Genomic DNA, 22,123 nt, shown 5'->3' with positions numbered 1-22,123 from the left:
ACAAAATAGAATTAGTGCCTAAGGTAGTCAGGAATGTCTACAATAGAGTGACTGTGCAGGTGGGAAAAAAATACCTTTTAAACAAAGTGCTTTCATCAGGATGAAAACATTATCACATGTCTGGTCACGGATGAGGCATCTCACTGTTCTGAATAACAATCACTAACAGGAAAAAGTGCCAAGCTTCAATGTTTTAATATAAAACGTATAGAAACACCTTTTAATTGGAGAGAGATTCAAGTCCCTTCCACATGCAGAGGTAGTCTCAGGACAAGATCAAGATTTGACTTGAATGTAACTCAGGCCACAATCCATTGTCTCTAAACATGGGTGCTATGCTGTAAACAGCCAGTGTCACTCAGCAGTCTCCAAAGTGCTCCTCCTGCTCTGCCTCTCCTCCCTCTGACTGATCCTCAACTGGAACACTTGACTCCACTGCCTGAGGGTCCTCAATCTCTTCTTCCTCCCTTTCATCCACCTCTTCCCTGCTATGCTCCGACTCCTGGTTCCCCTCTGTCCTGTGTCCCTGCCTCTTCACTCTCTTCTCCGCCCCGTCCTTCACGGCAGCCACGGGGCACTTGTGGTCTCTGTAGTACTTCTGTCGCGTGAAGCCCTTGTTGCAGGTGGCACAGCGGAAACGATAGTTGTCTGTGTGCGAGCGCTGGTGCTCCAGCATGTGGGCTCTTCTGCTGAAAGCTTTCTGGCAGTACCCACATTTATAGGGCTTAATACCTTGGGATGACAGAAAAAGGTATGGCTCTATTGTTTTGAACCCTAACTTTAAAATGGCTGTCAAGACCTGTAACAAGGTTTATTATGTTTACAGCTGTGACTATTAATAATTTACAGACAGGAAACACTCACCAGAATGAGACAATATGTGTGCCTTCAGCTTGTCTGGTCTGTTAAACTCTTTAGTGCAGCCAACATGTGTCCTGAAAGAACAAAACAATGCTTTGAATAAGCCAATAAAGCAGAGCTTAGTTTCATTGACGTCAAAGGTATCCTCAGCTTTTTGTTGGAATCCTTTGTGGCTCAGCTTTCCAAATAGCCTCACTTATGACCTGTTGGAACAGAAGTCTCACTTACCTAAATGGACATTTGTATTTCTTAAAGGGCTCATGAATGAGCATGTGCCTCTTCACCTTGTCCTTCCTGTTGAACATGGCCTCACAAACAGAACATTTGTATGGCTTTTCTCCTGCAATGAAATGACAGTGTTGCCATAAGCACAGCAAAGAGAATTGAGTGAAAGTTATTTGCATCATGGGCTAATGTGTCTGCATGCCTTACCTGAGTGGATACGAGTGTGCAGTTTGAGGTAGTGCTCGGTTTTGAAGAACTTTTTACATATCTGACATTTGAACCTCCCTCCGATACCATGTGTGGGCAGGTGTCGTCGGAAATACCTCTCACAAGGAAAAACCTGACAAAATGCATTCTTTAGAGTAACTGCATGGAAATTAGATGCTAACCTAGCAGTGAATGACAACCATTTATTTTCTAGACCATACCTTTTGGCAATGTGGGCAGGGGAAGTTATGGGAGGCAGTTAATAAATGCTGCTCCAAGGCCTCTTGTGTGGCGTACCGGCTTTGGCATTTCATGCACCTGAGTGTGATAGAAACACTTGTGAAACCACTAACCCTGGGGTCAAACTAAAGGTCATAACACAGAGAGAAGTTGTGATCACACTGAAAATAAAAATGTTTAACCAAAGCCACTGACTGAACTTTGTAAGCATTAGGATGGCCTAATTAAAAGAGTGGAGATGGTGAAGCTGACCTATAGAAAGTAGTCTCCTTGCGTGGGTTCTGCTGGGGACAGAAGCAATGGGAGTACTGGTGCACCCCCAGCTCAAACAGCGAGGGGAACACCTTGCCACACAGGTGGCAGCGGTAGGTGAGCTGCTCCTGGTGCGTCCGGATGTGCTCCAGGAACAGATCCAGCTTCTGGAATGTCTGGGAACAGGTCTTCACTACACACTTATATACCTGAAACACAGCAGGAAGGAACATTAGAAGCTCTGTTCTCATCCTTCGAAGGTATCTGACACAAATCAAAGTTTACTGGTAGCGTATACAGATTTGCGGATGTTATCGCAGATTTCAAGCTCCAACAGTGCAGTAATACCTAGCAATAAAAAAATTACACATAATCCAGAAATATTTTAAAATAAGTTATATAGGATGAGCCATGACTACAATATAGTATGTAAACATGATTAAAAAATGACCAGTGTTCATGACTATGTACATTGGGCAGCAGTTTTTAAGGTGCAGCATTGAGTACTGGGTAGAGGCCAGCTTGTGGTAACTCTTTAGCAGTCTGATGGCCTGGAGATGGGACCTCTTTCAGTCTCTTGGGCCCAGCTTTGATGCACCTGTAATATCTCCACCTTCTAGATGGTAGTGGGGTGAACAAGCTGTGGCTCGGGTGGCTGAGGTCCTTGATGATCTTCTTGGCCTTCCTGTGACACCGGTGCTGTAGAGGTCCTAGAGTGCAGGCAGTGTGCCCTCTGATGCGTTGAGCTAACCGCACCACCCTCTGGAAAGCCCTGCGGTTGAGGACAATGCAATTGCCGTACCAGGCTGTGATACAGCCCGACAGTATAGCTTCAAAGACGCATCTGTAGAAGTTTGTGAGGGCCCGAATTTCTTCAGCCTTCTGAGGTTGAAGAGGCATTGTTGCACATTCTTCTACGCTGTCTGTGTGAAGGGATCATTTCAGGTTATCAGCACGCCAAGGAACCTGAAGCTTTTGACCCTCTCCACTGCGACCCGTTGATGTGGATCGGTATGTGCTCTCTCTGCTGTCTCCTGTAGTCCACGATCAGCTCCTTCATTTTGTTGACATTGAGGGAGAGGTTATTTTCCTTGCACCACTCCACCAGGGCTCTCGGCTCCTCCCTGTAGGCTGTCTCATCGTTGTTGGTAATCAGGCCTACCACTATTGTGTTCTCAGCAAATTTGATGATTGAGTTGGCGACGTGCGTGGCCACGCAGTCATGGGTGAACAGGGTAGAAGAAGGGGCTAAACACACCCGGTGGCGCTCCCGTGTTGAGGATTAGCGTGGCGGAGGAGTTGTTGCCCAACTTTACCACTTGGGATAAGCCCGTCAGGAAGTCCAGGATCCAGTTGCACAGGGAGTGGTTCAGACCCAGAGACCTGAGCTTAGTGATGAGCTTGGAGGGCCACTATGGTGTTGAAGGTTGGGCTGTGGTCGATTAACAGCATTCTTACATAAGTATTTATTTTGTCCGGGTGGGATAGGGCAGCGCAATGGCGATTGTGTCGTCCGTGGATATGTTGCAGCGATATGCTCTAGGGTGTCAGGTAAGGTGGTGATATGGTCCTCAGGTAGCATCTGAAAGCACCTCATGATGACAGAAGTGAGTGCTACGGGGCGATAGTCATTTAGTTCAGTTACCTTCACTTTCTTGGGTACAGCAACAATGGTGGACATCTTGAAGCAAGTGGGGACAGTAGACTGGGATATGGAGAGATTCATATTTGAATAACTACATCGGAGGACAAAAAAAGTTTGCCAAATAATATTAGCACTGATTGCCCCTGTGCATAATAAAGCTTGTGCATGAATGCTTCATTATTGTTCCCGGTAGATCCTTCCCTCTGGCCATGTGGACTCACCTGCTCCCCCTTGTGCTGGGTCATGTGCGATTTGAGCTGGAAGTAGGTGCTGAACTTGCCGGCACAGAACTGGCACTGGTAGGAGCTGTCGATCAGGATAATCTGCTTGGTCTGGGCCTGCTGGCCTTTCTGCTTGCAGTCACCATCTCCCAAGCTGTCCACATCAGTCTGGGAGTCACAGTCTCTCTCCTCGGGCTCACCTGGGGCTTCTGGACACACATTCAGTACACAATCTACATTTATAATACATACTTAAGCCCTTATACATTACTACATATTTCATTGACTTTGGATTTTGGTAATTGTTACTTATTGCCAATGTCATCCTTAAAAGGTCTTAGTGGCCTATAGAGAACTGATTATCTTTTTTTTTTTATTTCACCTTTATTAAACCAGGTAGGCTAGTTGAGAACAAGTTCTCATTTGCAACTGCGACCTGGCCAAGATAAAGCATAGCAGTGTGAACAGACAACAACAGAGTTACACATGGAGTAAACAATTAACAAGTCAATAACACAGTAGAAAAAAAAGAGAGTCTATATACAGTGTGTGCAAAAGGCATGAGGAGGTAGGCGAATAATTACAATTTTGCAGATTAACACTGGAGTGATAAATAATCAGATGGTCATGTACAGGTAGAGATATTGGTGTGTAAAAGAGCAGAAAAGTAAATAAATAAAAACAGTATGGGGATGAGGTAGGTAAAAATGGGTGGGCTATTTACACAGTGTCCAAGGACGGGCCGGAAGTATATAGAATGGTGTCGTCTGCGTTGAGGTGGATCAGGGAATCGCCCTGATCATTAGACAGTGAGATGATTACCTGGCTGCTCCTCCTCTTCCTGTTGTTGTTCCTCCTGTTCTTCCTGTTGCTCTATGACCTCCTCTGCACACAGTGGTACCACCTTGACCGTGATGGGCAGCCTGGACACTGAATTGGCCACTCCCGAAGGCCACACTTTGTGTGTCTGCATGTGCTTCTTCACATTAGACTTCTGGGCAAAGGCCCGGCCGCATACAATGCACTGGAAAGGCTTCTCCCCTGTATGACTGTGGAGACATCCAAGATTATAATATAAAACATGTGATATTCTTATCCTGGGTAGATTCAATGCATATGGATAGTGCTTTTTTATTTGGGCTGATTTGTGAAACTCACCTTCTGATATGTTGCTGGAGATCAAAGTTTTTGGAGAAGACTTTGTCACAGAAATTGCACTTAAGCTTCAGGGACTTTCCTTTCATTTGTTCAGCTGAAAAGCCGATGCATAGAACGGACAACATTATTCTATTTAGCCAATAATGAGAAACATGTCATATAAAAAATAAATAATAATTTCTTAGGATACAGACCTATATGTATATTGACATTTGTTTCTCAAAATCATACCTGCTGCTCCATCCTGGCCTTTCTTGCCATTTCTTGGTTGTTTAGGAATGATCACCTTCTCAAACTCTTCAAGCTCAGTTAGGTTTGCATTGATGCTGCAGGTTTTGGTCTTGGTGCCTTGCTTCCCAGGACTGTATACTGGAGGAGTGTTGAATGACTGGCTCTCCACACACTGACTGGGGACCTGTGGGGCAGAAATAATAACTTTTCATTTTATTATTTCACCTTAATTTAACCAGGTAGGCCTGTTGAGAACAAGTTCACATTTACAACTGCAACCTGGCCATGTATAACACATTAACTAATGGTCCAACATCTTTAGGATGTTGCCCAAACACTGCAGAGTACAGACATGTAAATAAACAAGTCTGTCATCCTCCTCATTCTGTGCAAATTACAGATTGCCTTAGTAAAAGCTCACCTGTACAGATTGGAATGGCTGCAAGCCCAGGGTGTGAATCTCTGCACTACCACTCACAGACATTTGAGGCATAGTGCTATAGACCTGGACCACTGAGTTGCTGATACTGGACAGCACCTGGGAAGACATAGGCTGAGACTGTCCAGGTGGGAGAGAGTGGGAGGACTGCTGATGGTGCTGGAGGTAGGATGCACCTGTGTGACTCAGGTTACTCTGAGAAGGGAAAGTAAACAAGATTTACAGTTGAAGTCAGAAGTTTACATACACTTACGTTGGAGTCATTAAAACTCATTTTTCAACCACTCCACAAATTTCTTGTTAACAAACTATAGTTTTGGCAAGTCGGTTAGGACATCTACTGTGTGCATGACACAAGCAATTTTTCCAACAATTGTTTACAGACAGATTATTTCACTTATAATTTACTGTATCACAATTCCAGTGGGTCAGAAGTTTACATACACTAAGTTGACTGTGACTTTAAAAAGTTTGGAAAATTCCAGAAAAGGATGTCATGGCTTTAGAAGCTTCTGATGCTAATTGACATCATTTGAGTCAATTGGAGGTGTACCTGTGGATGTATTTCAAGGCCTACCTTCAAACTCTGTGCCTCTTTGCTTGACATCATGGGAAAATCAAAATAAATCATCCAAGACCTCAGAAAAAATATCAAAAGAACCCCACAAGTCTGGTTCATCCTTGGGAGCAATTTCCAAATGCCTGACGGTACCACATTCATCTGTACAAACAATAGTACGCAAGTATAAACACCAGGGGACCACGCAGCCGTTCATACCGCACAGGAAGGAGACGTGTTCTGCCTCCTAGAGATGAACGTACTTTGGTGCGAAAAGTGCAAATCAATCCCAGAACAACAGCAAAGGACCTTGTGAAGATGCTGGAAGAAACAGGTACAAAAGTATCTATATATCCACAGTAAAACGAGTCCTATATCGACATAACCTGAAAGGCCGCTCAGCAAGGAAGAAGCCACTGCTCCAAAACCGCCATAAAAAGCCAGACTACGGATTGCAACTGCACATGGGGACAAAGATCATACTTTTTGGAGAAATGTCCTCTGGTCTGATGAAACAAAAATAGAACTGTTTGGCCATAATGACCATCGTTATGTTTGGAGGAAAAGGGGGGAGTCTTGCAAGCCGAAGAACATCATCTCAACCGTGAAGCTCGGGGGTGGCAGCATCATGTTGTGGAGGTGCTTTGCTGCAGGATGGACTGGTGCGCTTCACAAAATAGATGGCATCATGAGGTAGGAAAAGTATGTGGATATTGAAGCAACATCTCAAGACATCGGTCAGGAAGTTAAAGCTTGGTTGTAAATGTGTCTTCCAAATGGACAATGACCCCCAGCATACTTCCAAAGTTGTAGAAAAATGGCTTAAGGACAACAAAGTCAAGGTATTGGAGTGGCCATCACAAAGCCCTGACCTCAATCCCATAGAACATTTGTGGGCAGAACTGAAAAAGCGTGTGTGAGCAAGGAGGCCTACACACCTGACTCCGTTACACCAGCTCTGTCAGGAGGAATGGGCCAAAATTCACCCAACTTATTGTGGGAAGCTAGTGGAAGGCTACCCAAAACATTTGACCCAAGTTAAACAATTTCAAGGCAATGCTACCAAATACTAATTGAGTGTATGTAAACTTCTGACCCACTGGGAATGTGATGAAAGAAATAAAAGCTGAAATAAATCACTCTACTATTATTCTCACATTACACATTCTTAAAGTAAAGTGGTGATTTTAACTGACCTAAGAAAGGGATTTTTTACTAAGATTAAATGTCAGGAATTGTGAAAAACTGAGTTTAAATGTATTTGGCTAAGGTGTATGTAAACTTCCAACTTCAACTGTTTATAGTGAATACAGCCAGAAGAATAGCTTAATTCAATGAACACCACTTACCTGAATAGGGGGCTGCAAAGCTGCCATGGGTTGGTCAATGGACGTGAAGGCGGAGATGGCAGACATCAGAACATCATCACTCACTAAAACATTGCCTTGGACAAGTGTGTGAGTAAGAGGAGATGGAGGCACTGTAATGTATGTGGATACCTGATGTGGATGGCAAAACAAAGAAAAAAGGAAGACCGCATTAGCCAGCATTTACAATGCAAGCAAATTATTGATCTAGAGAGGATGCTATGGTACGACGCACTGGCCCATACAGGAGATGAGTAACTTGTTTCTCACTCATGGCACTCCACTTTGGGAAGAGACTAATTAATAACAAACATCTCAGCTAACAATAAAAAAGAAGCCAGTACCCACCTGTCTGTTGGCGGGGGTCTGTGGCACAGAGCTAATGGAGGGCACAGGGGTGTAGGCATTACTAGATGCCAGTGATACTGTAGATAGGGAGGGGGCATTGGACTGGCAATGCTCTCTCTTGTGGGTCATGAAGGCATGCAATGAATTGAACTGTTTCTTGCACTTCCCACAAAGAAAGACGTCTTCGTCGTCTGTAGAGAACAATTGGGGATATATCAACACTTCAGTATTTCAATGGCAATAAATGGAGATGCAGAATGCATGTTTGATGTGTGTTAGAGTAGTTCCTCTCTATGACCAACACAATGCAGTCATGCACTGATCAAGAGGAGAAAGGGGAAGTGAAGAGAAGCGCACACCCATTGACTGAATGGTAGATGAGCCTGAGACGTTCTGGCTGTTTGGGTCAGGCACACCTCCCTGGCCATCCAACAGAGACTGGACAGCCAGGACTGTCTGGTTGTCCATCCCTGGAACACAATAATATAACTGGGGTTCAGAACGGTGCAAATATTGGTGCATATACCACAGTACGACATGAACAAATCAAAATGCGTGTGATAGGACTGGTGCGCCACTGCTCTTTCCGACTACAAGACTGCCGATTCCTGCCATTTTCTGGTGGTGGTAAATGATTGCTAGCTCAAGTGGCAGTTGTTTATTCTCAACGAATTACCAAACCAAAGGAAAAGCAATGCATTACCACAAGCAAATCTAAACAATCCATGGAAGATTATAAAAATTCGCTCAACGAAATAATAGCTAGCTAGCTGTCTGGCATCGATTATAATGGCTTATCATACCACAATGACATAATTTCACCTCCCAAGATCACTTAAAATAACCGCACTGTTGCTAGAAAGCTTTGTCTTAAAACCCACTAGCATGTTGCTAAAATAAAAGTATGAATATGATCAAATGTATTGATACCTTCCAGGACTTCAAATATAGCCTGCGCCATCTTGTAGTTCTTCTGTGTGTAGGCGCTCAATTAATACGACTGCGTGTCCGACAAAGTTAGGTGGGCGGATTCCCAACAGCTGTTTCAGGACCAGTTCCAACAGAATTTGTCTTGTCTTTTTACTTTGGGATTGGGTAGGACAGGCTGATCCCAAGTCAGATGTTAATGGCTATGGTAACTCGGCGGTAACTCCTGCACCCCTCTTGATTTGCATCACAAAATAGTTACCAAATAATAAAGTGAATCAAATGGGTTAGGATATAGTCTAATATACACTTTCTTACATTTTATCTGACAAAAACATATTTTCCCATTCAAAACAACGAAAAGCGTGGTATCACAGAGAGTGGCACTTCATTGAACCAATGACCAGTCTGACTTTAGCGGGGCGCATTCACTCAGCCAATTGAAATCGTGATATTCCTGCACATGCCAGTTTCGCGGCTAAAGGATTTGGCGGGTAAACCTCAACTCTTGTTCTGATCAGCTGGGATAATAGCACAAAATATCATAGTTGATTTGGGGCTCAGATGATACATTTTGTGCACGGATTATAGTCACGGTGTTTATTGAAACGATCCATATGATTCGTTGATCGGATATGTAGATTTTTTGGGTGAATATTTGTCATTATTTCAGTTTTGCGGTATTGCTTCCTGGGTGTGTTGACCAAAACGAGTGGGTGAAGAACTGAGTTTGCTAGTACTGTATCTCGCTAGTATGCTAACTTGCCCAAATTGTGTCATTTTGAAAGAACGCATTATATAAATCAGGTTATTTATTCTTCCAAGGGAAACTAGACGTTCTGGGTAGTGCAATTTTGTTAGGAAGTGTAATAAGTATTTAGATTCGTTGACTTGTTGTAGCTGATGTTTTGCTTGTGAGCTTCGTATGAAACTGAGTTGTGTTCAAAGTTAACCCTGAAGCGAACACAACCCAATTTCTTGGCTAACTATACTAGCAAGCCAGCTAGTTAACTAACTCGCTCAACTTTTCTAGGTCGTTGGATACAGTATTCAATTAACTCTGTTCGCTAGCAACACAGTAAACAAATTATTATCATTATGTTTACAATTTGCTCCAAACTAACGTTGATGTAAATCAACGTTAGCTACAGTAAATAACTAGTTAGCTAACGACAATGGACAAAGGGAAGGAGTTGCTATATGTGGCCTCGCCGCAGTCATTGGAAAGATGAAAATACCTAATGTTAGTTAGAAAAACTTCGCAGCAAGTTAGCACGCTAGCTGACCTTGGTGGTGGTTTATTACACTTTTTTCAACTATCAATATACCATAAGTGTTGCTGTATTGTATGGTTTCAGACTAACTACTGTATATTAGACTGAAGCTGTCAGAAACCTCAACCACTGTCTCAACGTTATTTTATAGCTCGCTAATTTGTAGGAATCACGCCCTATATTTGACCTTTGACCATACATTTTCGAATGAGTCAGCTTTGTTGGAGCTTGATTGTCAGCAAGATACTGTTAATATTAGACATGTTTAACCTCAGTATTTGAAAGCCAACTCTTTCAATACATTTACACTATTATGCACATACATTAGAGATGACATATGTCAAAAGGTGCTAATACTACCATACCAAGCCATTGGACTTGAATTCTGCCCCAACACGATCTAGGGGACTAGAGCACCCCAGTTGTGTGTGCGATGTCAGAAACGCTCCTATCAGGTCAGACGTCGGAGGATCTATTGGTAGACTTTGAGACTCTTCTGAATGCTGGGAGTATTGGCCTCTCAGAGGACCACCAAATAGTCATAATCTCCACTCCCAGCAATGTGGGCTTCAACTCTGCAGTCCCCAGCAACACTGGAGAGATCCTTCTGTTCGCCACCCCCCAAGGCCCTGCAGATGTGGTCCAGGACCAGCGACGGCCAACTCTGGGACGACCACCGGTAGTTAACTGACCATTTTGATATGGGTGTTGGCCGGAGTGTGACTAGGATGAGGTTATACCTGTATATACCTGTTATACCTGTACACTGACTACAGAAAGTGTGTCTGTGTGAATTATCTGTGTTGCATCTATACTAACATTTGACCTTGTCCCCCCCCTTTTTATAAATTGTGTTTCAGGTGAAGAGGAAGCTGGACTTGGACAGTGATCACCAATATGTGAGCACCTCTCGCCCCCCTTCTCTTGGGAGAATCCCAACATCCACACCAGCACCTCCTAGAGGTACAAGACACCCTGTTTTACATTCACAACTTAAATCTAACTATTAATGATAATTCAGTTATAACTATTATAATTTTGGCCAAAGGAATGAAAATACTTGGACTTATTACCTGTCTCCCTTTCTCTCTCAGTTCCAAAGCCTTCGACAGAGAAGTCTCGCTATGACACGTCTCTGAACCTGACCACCAAGCGCTTCTTGGACCTGCTAGCCCAGTCTCCTGACGGGGTGGTGGACCTCAACTGGGCCTCGCAGGTCCTGGAAGTGCAGAAGAGGCGCATCTATGACATCACCAATGTCCTGGAGGGTATCCAGCTCATCTCCAAGAAATCAAAGAACAACATACAATGGCTGTAAGTCTGAACTCTTGTACTGTACATGCAGTATGACAATATGTGTTCTGGTCTTTCTGGCTGCGGCTTTTGCAGAGCAAGGGGAACAACTTCAATGACTCAGAGCAAGTGACGTCACCAATTGAAACGCTATTAGCGCACACCACTGCTAACTAGCTAGCCATTTCACATCGATTACACTTACAATCCTTATTGTGCTGGCCTCTACAGATATGAGTCAATGCATACATCAGTGATTTCACAGGATATTTGTATTAGAAACACTTTTTCCCATTATCCTAACTATGAGGTCATTCTGTTGGTCACAGGGGGAACCGTATTGATGAAGCGTCTGTTTCCCGTTACCAGGACCTACAGAAAGAGGTCTCTGACTTCACACAGGCGGAGGAGAAACTGGACGAGCTCATTACCAAGTGTAACCTTCAGCTGAGACTCCTCACTGAGGATACCCAGAACAAGAAATATCCTTTTGTCTTTTACATTTTTTTTTTTACTGTACGTGTTTGAATATGCATTATAGGGCCGTTTTCTTTAACATAATGGCACGCTGGGTTATGTGATGTGCCAGGATCTGCGGAAGTCTTTTGACTCTCCTGACCAGCTGGTGATGGTAATCAGAGCCCCTCCAGAGACCCAGATGCAAGTCTCAGAGCCCAGTGAGGTATGTGGGAGGGTAAAATAACAATGGACGCTTGCTCAAGACTCTTTTTCTGGACCAAATACTGTATTCCAGTTAATGTGGTTTAAACTTCAACCACAACTGTTGATTTGTCTTCTGTTATTCTTTTGTCATCTTCTGGCAGGGCTATCAGGTCTCCCTGAAGAGCACTCAGGGTCCCATCGACGTCTTCCTGTGTCCAGAGGACAGTTCTGGTGTCTGCAGCCCAGTGACAGGCATCAGCCCAACTAAAGCCACAGACCAGACAATGCCCCAGGATGCGGAACAACCACAGTGCAGCACCACACAGGAAATGACATCAACAGCTGCGTCCCAACAGAACTCCTCCCCTCTGCCATTATGTCGTGAAGCGGGTAAGCTGCTCTCACTAGTGTCACACTGTCACCCTGAGATTCAGGAATGTCTGAGATTTCTCCAAGAAATACATTAACATTCCCCAATGGCTATTTGCTGTGGTCACTAAAAGTGCATTCCCTTCTGTCTTTCAGAAGCATTCCTGGAAGGCGACCCGTTCCCCAACCTGGGAGTACTGCCGGACTTTGACCTTTCACCCCTGCCGTCCTCTGACTTCCTCGGTGGGGAGTGCTTTGGGAACCCACTGGATGGCTTCATCAACCTGTCACCTCCACAGAGCCAAGACTACCACTTTGGTCTAGAGGAGCACGAGGGCATCAGCGAACTGTTTGACTGTGACTTTGGGGACCTGACCCCACTGGAGTTCTGACAATGTGGTGGAAAGGAAAACCCAAAGAACTAGAATGAGGTTCTGTTTCTATGGGAACACACCATACCATCTCAGAACAAAGAAGCATACCCAAGTGGTTAAAATACAGAATTGTACAGCACAGACTGTACTAGCACTTAAGTTGCTTAGCAAAATAATTTAGTTTTAGTTGGCTATTTAATTTATTTATATACAAATCATGTTTTTGTACAGCTTTTTTTTTTAAAGTGGTTTGCAGGTGTATTTGTGGGATATGGATGTGATTATCAGCTGGAATATTAGCATGTAATGCTAATAATGAATTTGTTATAGTAGACATTTTAGCCATAGTCTCAGGTGTAAGGAACAGTGACTTTTACAGTAAGAGTTGGAGTTCAGATGCATTTTATAAAGTCGTGCAGTATGTTGGCAAATGGTAATGGGAGGATATACACTGAGTGCACAAAACATTTAAGAGCACCTGCTCTTTCCGTGACATAGGTCAATCCAGGTTAAAGCAAATTTAGGAAGGTGTTCCTAATGTTTGGTATGCTCTGTTTATATTCCCAAGATTGTTTTATTTCCCCTCAAGGTGTTATTTATTTCTCTGACCTGTGGGTGCCTATTACAAACCCTCCCATAAGCTAATTACAAGGCACACACACATTATTGGTCGGACTGTCTCAGCCTTCAATTTGATTCTCTTGAAATGGCAGCTGAACTAATAGTAATTTTTTAATGTGAGGTATTTTGTTTATTTTGTCATTATCATGAACCTCATCACAACTCTTTTCTGCAAGACTCATGTAGTGCCTTATAAAAACAAACAAAAAACAGTCAGGATGTCTGGTGGATGGATTGAATTCAGGTGTTATGCTGTGTGTAAAGTTGAGGTGTTTATGAAAGTGTTTGATTTGAATTTCTTAACCGCACGTTGTGGATTACTATTTTGGGGGGCAGTCAGGCTACTGTTCTTGAAAATTCAGCCACTGCTAACAACGTGCAAGGGAAACAAGGAAACTGAGCTGCAGTCAAAATTATAATGTTCTGTGCTTTGTTTTATAACAATGTTACAAGATTAACATTTTTGCCACAAATTCCGTGGTAAAAGTAATTACTTGTAACAAATGGTTTCAAGCATGTGCTTTGCCTCAACTTAGTTTTTTAAAGAATAAAAACATTTTGATTTGACCCTACAAAATGTGTTAAAAGCAAGTTCTGCAGAGAATAGGTATGTCAACTAAAATATGACTGAAGTTCAGTGAGGCAAAGCAGAGGTACTGATGAGACTGTACGTTCCAAGCATTCCTATATGGCTTGTCATAAATGTACATCAGTAACAAGGCCTTGAGCAATGAGTCAATCATCGGTTGACTGTTAATTTTCTAGTGGAACAATGTCTCTTAAGAATTGATAAAGATGTTTATCTGTATGAGGGGATGTGCAGTACCTGTTAATTTATGTTATGCTATGCTATGTTGGCCCCTCGCCATTGTCCCCTCCCAAGATTGTAGCAGGTCATGTCTCATTTGCCTACAGTGTCTTGGCACATAGTTTTCTCTCATCACAGACCGGTTCAGAGCAGTCTGTCCCTGGAACCTCAAACAACGAGGGGAATTAAGACATGCTCACCATGCGATACACACACCAGCAGCAAACTGGTCTGTTTGATCAGTTTCTCACAGCAGGAAAATAATCCTGCAGCAACAGGAAATGTGGTTTATAATTCATCAACATTTTTATAGAGGATACATTTTTCATTAGGGTAAATCACATCTGACATTTTTAAGTGGAAATTACAAAATGTTGAAGCATTTATAAACTAACTGTCCAGTGTTTCCAAATTTCTATGAAATATTATCTATTACTTACAATATAAGTGAAATAGTTTTCCTTTCAAGAAATGCTAAATTAGTGTCAAAAAGCAGCTTCTCTGTGTTGGATTGGTGTAGGCGTACCCCAACAGAATGGTGTGGATGCATACCGGTCATTAACAATGCAAGCCGGCTGCTGATTGGCCAGCTCATAGTATTTTTTTAAACGTTCGCTTCGAGATACAAGTTTGAAGTTGTTTTTTTGAAGTGTTATTTTTCTCCCATTTATGCTTTGGCCACAAATACGAGTATAGGACGAGTCAACAGCATTATTTAGGTTTGAGTTAACAGACCATTAACTTTTCAAAGTGAGATTTTCACTGGACAGTTATTTTAAACCTTGAATACACTCTGCCTTTGATTTTCCTGCTGTGCATCTATACTACTTGTCTTTCTCATATGTTCAGAAACTTTAGTGTACAGTAGATAAATAAATGCATATATTGATAGTGTGGTGTGCTTTATCAAATGTATCCTCATAAATCCATGCTTTGTGTTTAATTCTCTTTTGAGTCTGTTCAATGAGGGAACCATGCTTTTGAATATTTAGTCATATATTTTCTGAATGTCATTGTTATGCCATTGTTTTATTTCACCTATTAGCATTTGGCAATATACAAATAACAAATCCATGAGATTACAATTCAATGTAATTGTTACAAGGATATTGGGCTGGCAATGGCATATTGTAGGAGCAACACTACTGTCCTTTGATTCCGATTGCACACAGCACAGACAGATACACACAATTCCTTGTTAAATAGGACTGTACTGCATTCCTGTCACACAATGTTGTCATAGCCATTCAGCAACAGTATGATCGAGCAACTGTTTTAAAAAAAATACATTAAAAAAAAATGTAAGGAGGTATCAGCTGTTATTTGAGGTAACATCACTGTCTCTTCTTATTGAGAGATGCTAATAAATTAACTACACCAGAAACTATTCCGACAGGCCTGAAGGTTATTCATTAAATGCTCTTTATAATTATAGGCAGCTAAAGGTTTTCAGAGAAGTATGTGACATTTGTCACAAGATGTCTTGAGTTGGAATAGCTATCAAAAGTGCAGTGTAGTGTGGCCTATAATCTTTCTCCCACAAACACGGACACACTCTGTTTCACTTGCAAATATACAGTCCCATACCCCTCTCACATTGCCCTCCAGTGGTGTGTTTTCTTGCAGAGTGTACATGTCTATGCTGTTTGATAAGAGAAACGGTTTGTCTGTGTGCTTCATCTTCTTGGTGTCACTCTGTTTATTCCCATGAGCAGATCTGAAGCATGTCAATCTGGAAGTCCATGACAACCACACGGCCCACCAGACACTGGGCCTGAGCTCCAGGCACCAGGTAGTACGGCGCGGGAGGCCTTTCAAAGTCACCATGCTGTTACATGGAAGAGTGTTCAACCCACAGATGAAGACACTCATCTTTACTGCCCTGCTGGGTAGGCTACAGGCCAATATTTGATGTGAACTCTTTACGCTTTTCCTAGCAGTTATTTGTTATCGCCTCTCTGTTAAAAGCTGTTCAGGACATATGATGAAAATATTTTTTCTGCTGGTTATTGCCTGTGGCTATTTCTCACCTTTCCTGAATGTTCTGCTGTATAGGTGGGCTGTCTGTTGAAATCCCTGTCATGTTGTCAAAGGATGAGTCTATTTCTCGGTGGAGTGCCCATATCCACCCAGGGGGGAGGCATTCTCAGTCGGTTACTGTCCACGTCTGTTCCCCTGCTAAGGCTCCTGTGGGACTCTACGACCTCCAAGTCCACATTGTGTGTCTTGATGGGCAACGCAGCTTCGCCATAGGAAGCTTTGTCGTGCTGTGCAACCCCTGGCTTCAGTGTAGGTTCATGTGGTGGTGATGATGGTGATGGTGATGACCACTACTGTTATCATCATTTACTGGGATTTTGTATTTTTCAGATGATACAGTGTACATCCCTTTTGAAGACCAGAGAGATGAGTACATTAAAAATGACTTAGGATTTTTGTACATGGGCACTCCTCACAATGTCATATCAAGACCATGGTCATTTGGCCAGGTAAGTAGCTGCAAGCTAAAAAAAAAAGCAACCTTAATTTATTGTTAATCATTGTGTCTCCTTGAGGAACCTACAGTAGTAACCCGATCCCCACCATCTCCTCTTCCTTCTGTATGTAGTATGAACAGGGGATACTGGAGATTTGCCTTAACATCCTCCAGGTCAGCCCACAGCACAGCAAAGACAAGCAGGGAGATGACCTCCTCCGTGCAGACCCTGTCTACATCAGCAGAGTTGTGTGTGCCGTGGTGTGTAAACTGTTATGCACTTCGATAGTTACAAGACCTCAAAAATCCGCAGATACTAGTCAGTTATGTTCAAAATACCTGAGTGTTCTCACCACACCACCCTCTGTCTATGACACACACACTCACAATGACTTTGTGTGATGCCCTCCTATTTTCTTTGTTTAGTGTCTGTGTTTATAACTGTTTATAACCAGGTCAATTGTGAAGAGGATCGAGGTGTCTTGAAGGGGAACTGGTCAGGAAACTTTAAATATGGTGCAATGGACGGGCAGCACAGACATCTTAAAGCTCTGGGGCCGATCCAATTTCAGCCCTGTACGGTACGGCCAGTGCTGGGTCTTTGCCTCAGTCATGTGTACAGGTAACTGACATTTGACAATCCATTTTAAAATTATTCACAATTAGAGGTCGTTCCAGTGGTAATATACAACAGTAAATATCATTGTCTTGAGTTGTCTTTCTGTGCTTCTTTCTTTTTTCAGTTATGAGAGTTTTGGGGATCCCATCAAGAGTTGTCACAATCTTTAACTCCGCCCATGACACCAATGGAAGCCTGGTCATCGAGGAATATTACACCAACACTGGGGGGGAAATCAACATGTCCAAGGACAGCATATGGTTGGTGTTCAATATCTCTACATGTCATATGTTTGGATCTGCAACAAAGAGCACATTGTTTTCTCCCAGTCATCTGGATGGTTGCATAACAATTTATAGTATTTTGTGCAATTGTTTATGTCATAAATAAATCGATTTCTGTGTCTATTTCCAGGAACTTCCATGTGTGGGTTGAATGCTGGATGTCACGACCAGACCTGGGCCCAGGGTTTGATGGGTGGCAGGTATTGGATCCAACTCCCCAGGAGAAAAGTGGAGGTCAAATACCTCATTCTATTCAATAATCACTTTCTGTTAGATCATTAAGATGAAATCTACTGAAGACTGTGCCGTTTTAATTTCATTTTGAAATATCTGATTGTCAAATGTTTGCCTTTTCAACCGATGGCCTATTGATCAGATCCGCCAATTGTTCTGACATGCCTTTAAGTGAATAGAATGATAACATCTGCTGTGGTCCGTGTCCAGTGAAAGGCATCAGAAAGAGACGTTATGACACCTTGTACGACGCTCCATTCATATATACGTCGGTCAATGCGGACGTTGTCACTGTGATAGTGAGGGATGGACTAGTGTTGGGGAGGAGTGTGGACACGCCGAGGGTCGGATCTCACATCCTCACTAAGAACGTGGGCTCTGATGGACCCCAGAGCCTCAGGTATGTAATGAAAGTAAGATTGCGCTAACATCATGAAATCACACGCAACTGTAGAAACATTATTCTGCTGTCAAGATGCAAAGGTCTGACAGACTTGTCTTTTTCAGGTACCCATGCAACATGTGAAAGAGGTTGGTTTTAGTTTTTCCATCATCTTTTTCTAATTTGCTTGTTATGCATGACATTTTTTGTTGTTGATGTTTGTTTATCACACCTGGCCTTTTCTCTATCCGTAGCAACAGTTCAGAGTTTGGAGGTTTCCCTGAAGATTGACAAAGTGCCAACGATGGGGGAGAACATTTGCTTGTTCATCACAAACAGGGCGAAAGTCCCCAAGGTTCTGAAAGAACATGTCAATGCTCAAACCAAAGAATACAACGGTAGCCCACAAGGCACGTTTTGGGAGGCCGATAAGCAGCTTCATTTTGCACCATGAGCAGGTAATGAGTCACAACATTTCCCTTGTCCCTCCTCCCAGATAAATATTTCGTAATCTGTTTCGATTTAGACACCCTCTATGCTCGACACTGCTTACATTGTTACTGTGCTTCTTCCAGTTCTGTCGGTTCATCACCAGATCCCATACTCTGAGTATGAGAACATGCTTGTTGGTGAGGGCTTGCTGAATGTGGCGGTGGTCATAAAGGATGAGCTGACCAAAGAGCGAGTCCTAGCATCAGAAGAGTTCAACATCATCGCCCCACAGATCTCTATAGAGGTACAGGTTGCTCTCTAACAATGTATCTAGTCTTTATTGTGATAACTCTGGCTCTGACGTACCTCCCAGAGATCCTGAAGTGCTTTTATTCCACAGGTCGTTGGAGGGGATAACATTCAGCAAAAGAAGGAGCACAGTGCCCTGATTTCTTTTCACTAATGGTTTTGCTATGCCCTTGAGCAGTGCTGTGCTGACAGCGGAAGGCTCAGGCTTGTTGGAGGGCAAAGACCAGACAAAGTAAGTGATCGCCACCGGAAACCAAAAGACTGATTATATTCTAAACTATTCCGATTAAAAACAAATAAGCTCTGGCTGAGCTATATGGAACACATTTAACACTTTCTTTGTTTGAATGACAAAGGAAAACCTGTTGTTCCTGTGGCTTGGGGAAAGAATGTGGTCTTGATATTCACCAGGTATGCTCTTCTTGATTGTCAGTTTCATGGAACGGAATGTAAGTGGTTGCATCATGAGATCTGACCTCTCACTGAAAAGGTCACACAGGTTGTAATGCCTGTCTCAGACTGTAAGACGACAACATGCAAAAGATATGTACTGGTATAGACAGGGTGGTTGTTTGGCAACAAAACCGACGTGTGCGCAACTATGGGAAAAACAGACAGGGTTGGGGTGGATTGCTGAGAACATGTAAGCTATTTTTCGTCTCCAATGTTTATTGAAAACATAAATACATTCGCACAATGAGCACCTCTCTCTCGAATACATTGTTGCAGTTGTTGGTTAGCAAGCTAGCCTCTTAAGTCGACCCCCTACTTTTTCGAACATTCTGTTAAAAATCGCGCAACATTTCGGCGTCCTGCTACTCATGCCAGGAATATAGTATATGCATATGATTAGTATGTGTGGATAGAAAACACTCTCACGTTTCTAAAACTGGTTAAATCACCGCTGTGACTATAACAGAGCGTCTGTTTAATCGAAAAGCGCAAGAAAAACTGATCACTGAAAACTGAAAAAAATATCCATGCGCCACTTGCATGTATTGTTTAAGCGGCACAAAATTAAATGGGGCCGAGATTGCAAGTCCTACAGCTTCCACACGATGTCGCCAGTCTTGTCAATTGCCTTCTCGTTGTTTCTTGGTCAAACGAGTTAGAGAGACCACTTTCCATCCGGTCTCCGACAGGAAGTTTTGGAAGAGAGATTTTGGAACATGATTTGAAATCGTGGAACTATTGAATACACATCGCCTCGTGATCAATTTGATAGATTATTAACGTTTACTAATACCTAAAGTTGGATTACAAAAGTATTTCGAAGTGTTTTGTGAAAGTTTATTGTCGACTTTTTTAATTTTAAAAAATGACGTAGCGTTTTGAAACTGTGTTTTTTTCTGAATCACACAGTTTTCATAGATGGATATTTTGGGTATATATGGACCGATTTAATCGAAAAAAAGACCCAATAGTGATGTTTATGGGACATATAGGAGTGCCAACAAAGAAGCTCGTCCAAGGTAATGAAAGTTTTATATTTTATTTCTGCTATTTGTGTAGCGCCGGCTACGCTAATTCTTTTGTTTACGTCGCCTTCAGGTATTTCGGGGTGTTGCATGCTATCAGATAATAGCTTCTCATGCTTTCGCCGAAAAGCATTTTAATAATCTGACTTGTTGGCTAGATTCACAACGAGTGTAGCTTTAATTCAGTACCCTGCATGTGTGTTTTAATGAACGTTTGAGTTTTAATGAGTGCTATTAGCATTTGGTGTAGCGCATTTGCATTTGCTGATGGCTAGATGGGACGATTGCATCTCGGGTCGACGCAAGAGGCTCTAGCAAATCTTTTTGCCATATTTGCATTGAAATGAAATCAGTCAGAACACCTCAAAACAAGACATATTATCAAAAACAAGATGGAAACGAGCCATTTTCGATTCTCCGCATGGCAGTTTCTGGTCATTCTTACTAGAAAACTGGTTAACCAGAACACGCTGACTTCTGCCATATGGAAGCGGACACATCGTTTTCGTGAAGTTGTCAGTTTACCCATCTATAGGGTCTTAGCAACAGTGGAAGGATAGGGGAGCTCAAAGATCTTATCGTGACATCCTGGTTTATTCTCTAATACTATTTTGTTCCTCGTAAGGTGTGCCTCCTGCAGCCAGGACAGACCATTGAGAGAAAGGTTTCTTTCACCCCCACCACAACCGGCACCAAACTGGTGCAGGCAAGCCTGGCTTACAACAACACTTCCACAGCCATCAGAAGCTTCCACAAAGTCTCTGTTTTTGCACAAAGCTCACTTTTTTGTATTTCTCTGCCTTTGGTAAATTAATATTAAAATGCTTGTTCTATTTCTTAATTTCTTGTTTTGTATTGATAGGTATTACTGCACAGTTGTAGCTTAAGCTAGAAACAGGAGCATTTTGCTGCACATGATATGACATCTGAAAAAAAATGTTTACACGACCAATGTATACACCACCGTTCAAAGGTTTGGGGTCCCTTAGAAATAGCCTTGTTTTTAAAGGAAAATCACCTTTTTTTTGTCCATTAAATAACATTAAATTGATCAGAAATACAGTGTAGACATTGTTAATGTTGTAAATTACTATTGTAGCTGTAAACAGCTTGTTTTCTATGGAATATCTACATATGCGTACAGAGGCCCATTATCAGCAACCATCACTCCTGTGTTCCAATGGTACATTGTGTTAGCTAATCCAAATTTATAATTTTAAAAGACTAATTGATCATTAGAGAACCCTTTTGCAATTATGTTAGCACAGCTGAAAACTTGTTTTGATTAAAGAAGTAATAAAACTGGCCTTTAGACTAGTTGAGTATCTGGAGCGTCAGCATTTGTGGGTTTGATTACAGGCTCAAAATGGCCTTTCTTTCTTCTGAAACTCATCAGTCTATTCTTGTTCTGAGAAATGAAGGCTATTCCATGCGAGAAATTTCCAAGAATCTGAAGATCTCATACAAAAGCTGTGTACTATTCCCTTCACAGAACAATGCAAACTGGCTCTAACCAGAATCGAAAGAGGTGTGGGAGGCCCCAGTGCACAACTGAGCAAGAGGACAAGTACATTGGCGTGTCTTGTTTGAGAAACAGACGCCTTACAAGTCCTCAACTGGCAGCTTCATTAAATAGTACTCGCAAAACACCAGTCTCAACGTCAACAGTGAAGAAGCGACTCCGGGATGCTGGCCTTCTAGGCAGAGTTGCAAAGAAAAAGCCATATCTCAGACTGGCCAATAAAAAGAAAAGATTAAGACGGCCAAAATAACACAGACACTGGACAGAGGAACTCTGCCTAGAAAACCAGCATCCCAAACACTCAG

General features: G+C 42.5%; 2 protein-coding genes and 1 pseudogene across 2 annotated transcripts; 2 read left to right on the top strand and 1 right to left on the bottom strand.

Moving 5' to 3' along the window:
* Positions 1-179: 179 nt before the first annotated feature.
* LOC112221985 (zinc finger protein 341) lies at positions 180-8,764 on the bottom strand. The gene is made up of 15 exons (XM_024384487.2): positions 8,684-8,764; positions 8,113-8,223; positions 7,754-7,944; positions 7,388-7,537; positions 5,462-5,674; positions 5,041-5,224; positions 4,810-4,903; positions 4,474-4,700; positions 3,652-3,860; positions 1,786-1,994; positions 1,515-1,611; positions 1,294-1,426; positions 1,090-1,201; positions 865-935; positions 180-732 (listed from the first exon to the last, which is right to left on the bottom strand). The coding sequence occupies exons 1-15, from the start codon at positions 8,712-8,714 to the stop codon at positions 359-361; spliced, it is 2,406 nt and encodes an 801-aa protein (XP_024240255.1). The 5' UTR covers positions 8,715-8,764; the 3' UTR covers positions 180-358.
* A 402-nt stretch (positions 8,765-9,166) lies between these two features.
* e2f1 (E2F transcription factor 1) lies at positions 9,167-14,973 on the top strand. Its single transcript, XM_024384480.1, has 7 exons — positions 9,167-10,633; positions 10,815-10,917; positions 11,049-11,268; positions 11,577-11,729; positions 11,815-11,929; positions 12,072-12,300; positions 12,436-14,973. Exons 1-7 carry the CDS (start codon positions 10,388-10,390, stop codon positions 12,669-12,671), a joined length of 1,302 nt encoding a protein of 433 aa, XP_024240248.1. The 5' UTR covers positions 9,167-10,387; the 3' UTR covers positions 12,672-14,973.
* Positions 14,974-15,715: 742 nt separating this feature from the next.
* Positions 15,716-21,369, top strand: LOC112221536 (annotated as a pseudogene).
* The last annotated feature ends 754 nt before the right edge of the window (positions 21,370-22,123 follow it).

The sequence above is a fragment of the Oncorhynchus tshawytscha genome, linkage group LG22, assembly GCF_018296145.1.
Source record: "Oncorhynchus tshawytscha isolate Ot180627B linkage group LG22, Otsh_v2.0, whole genome shotgun sequence".
In the NCBI taxonomy this organism is placed as follows: Eukaryota; Metazoa; Chordata; class Actinopteri; order Salmoniformes; family Salmonidae; genus Oncorhynchus; species Oncorhynchus tshawytscha.
This window is presented reverse-complemented; position numbering and strand designations above follow the sequence as displayed.

Bases quoted from the DNA above. Each gene is read 5' to 3' on its own strand.
- LOC112221985 (XM_024384487.2), bottom strand. From the start codon at position 8,714: ATGGCGCAGGCTATATTTGAAGTCCTGGAAG. The intron at 1,612-1,785 runs GTCAGCTTCACC...TATCACACTCAG, and splicing joins AAGGAGACTACTTTCTATAG to GTGCATGAAATGCCAAAGCC. The intron at 1,427-1,514 runs GTATGGTCTAGA...GCATTTTGTCAG, and splicing joins CCTGCCCACATTGCCAAAAG to GTTTTTCCTTGTGAGAGGTA.
- e2f1 (XM_024384480.1), top strand. From the start codon at position 10,388: ATGTCAGAAACGCTCCTATCAGGTCAGACGTCGGAGGATCTATTGGTA. The intron at 10,918-11,048 runs GTACAAGACACC...TTTCTCTCTCAG, and splicing joins CACACCAGCACCTCCTAGAG to TTCCAAAGCCTTCGACAGAG. The intron at 11,930-12,071 runs GTATGTGGGAGG...ATCTTCTGGCAG, and splicing joins AAGTCTCAGAGCCCAGTGAG to GGCTATCAGGTCTCCCTGAA.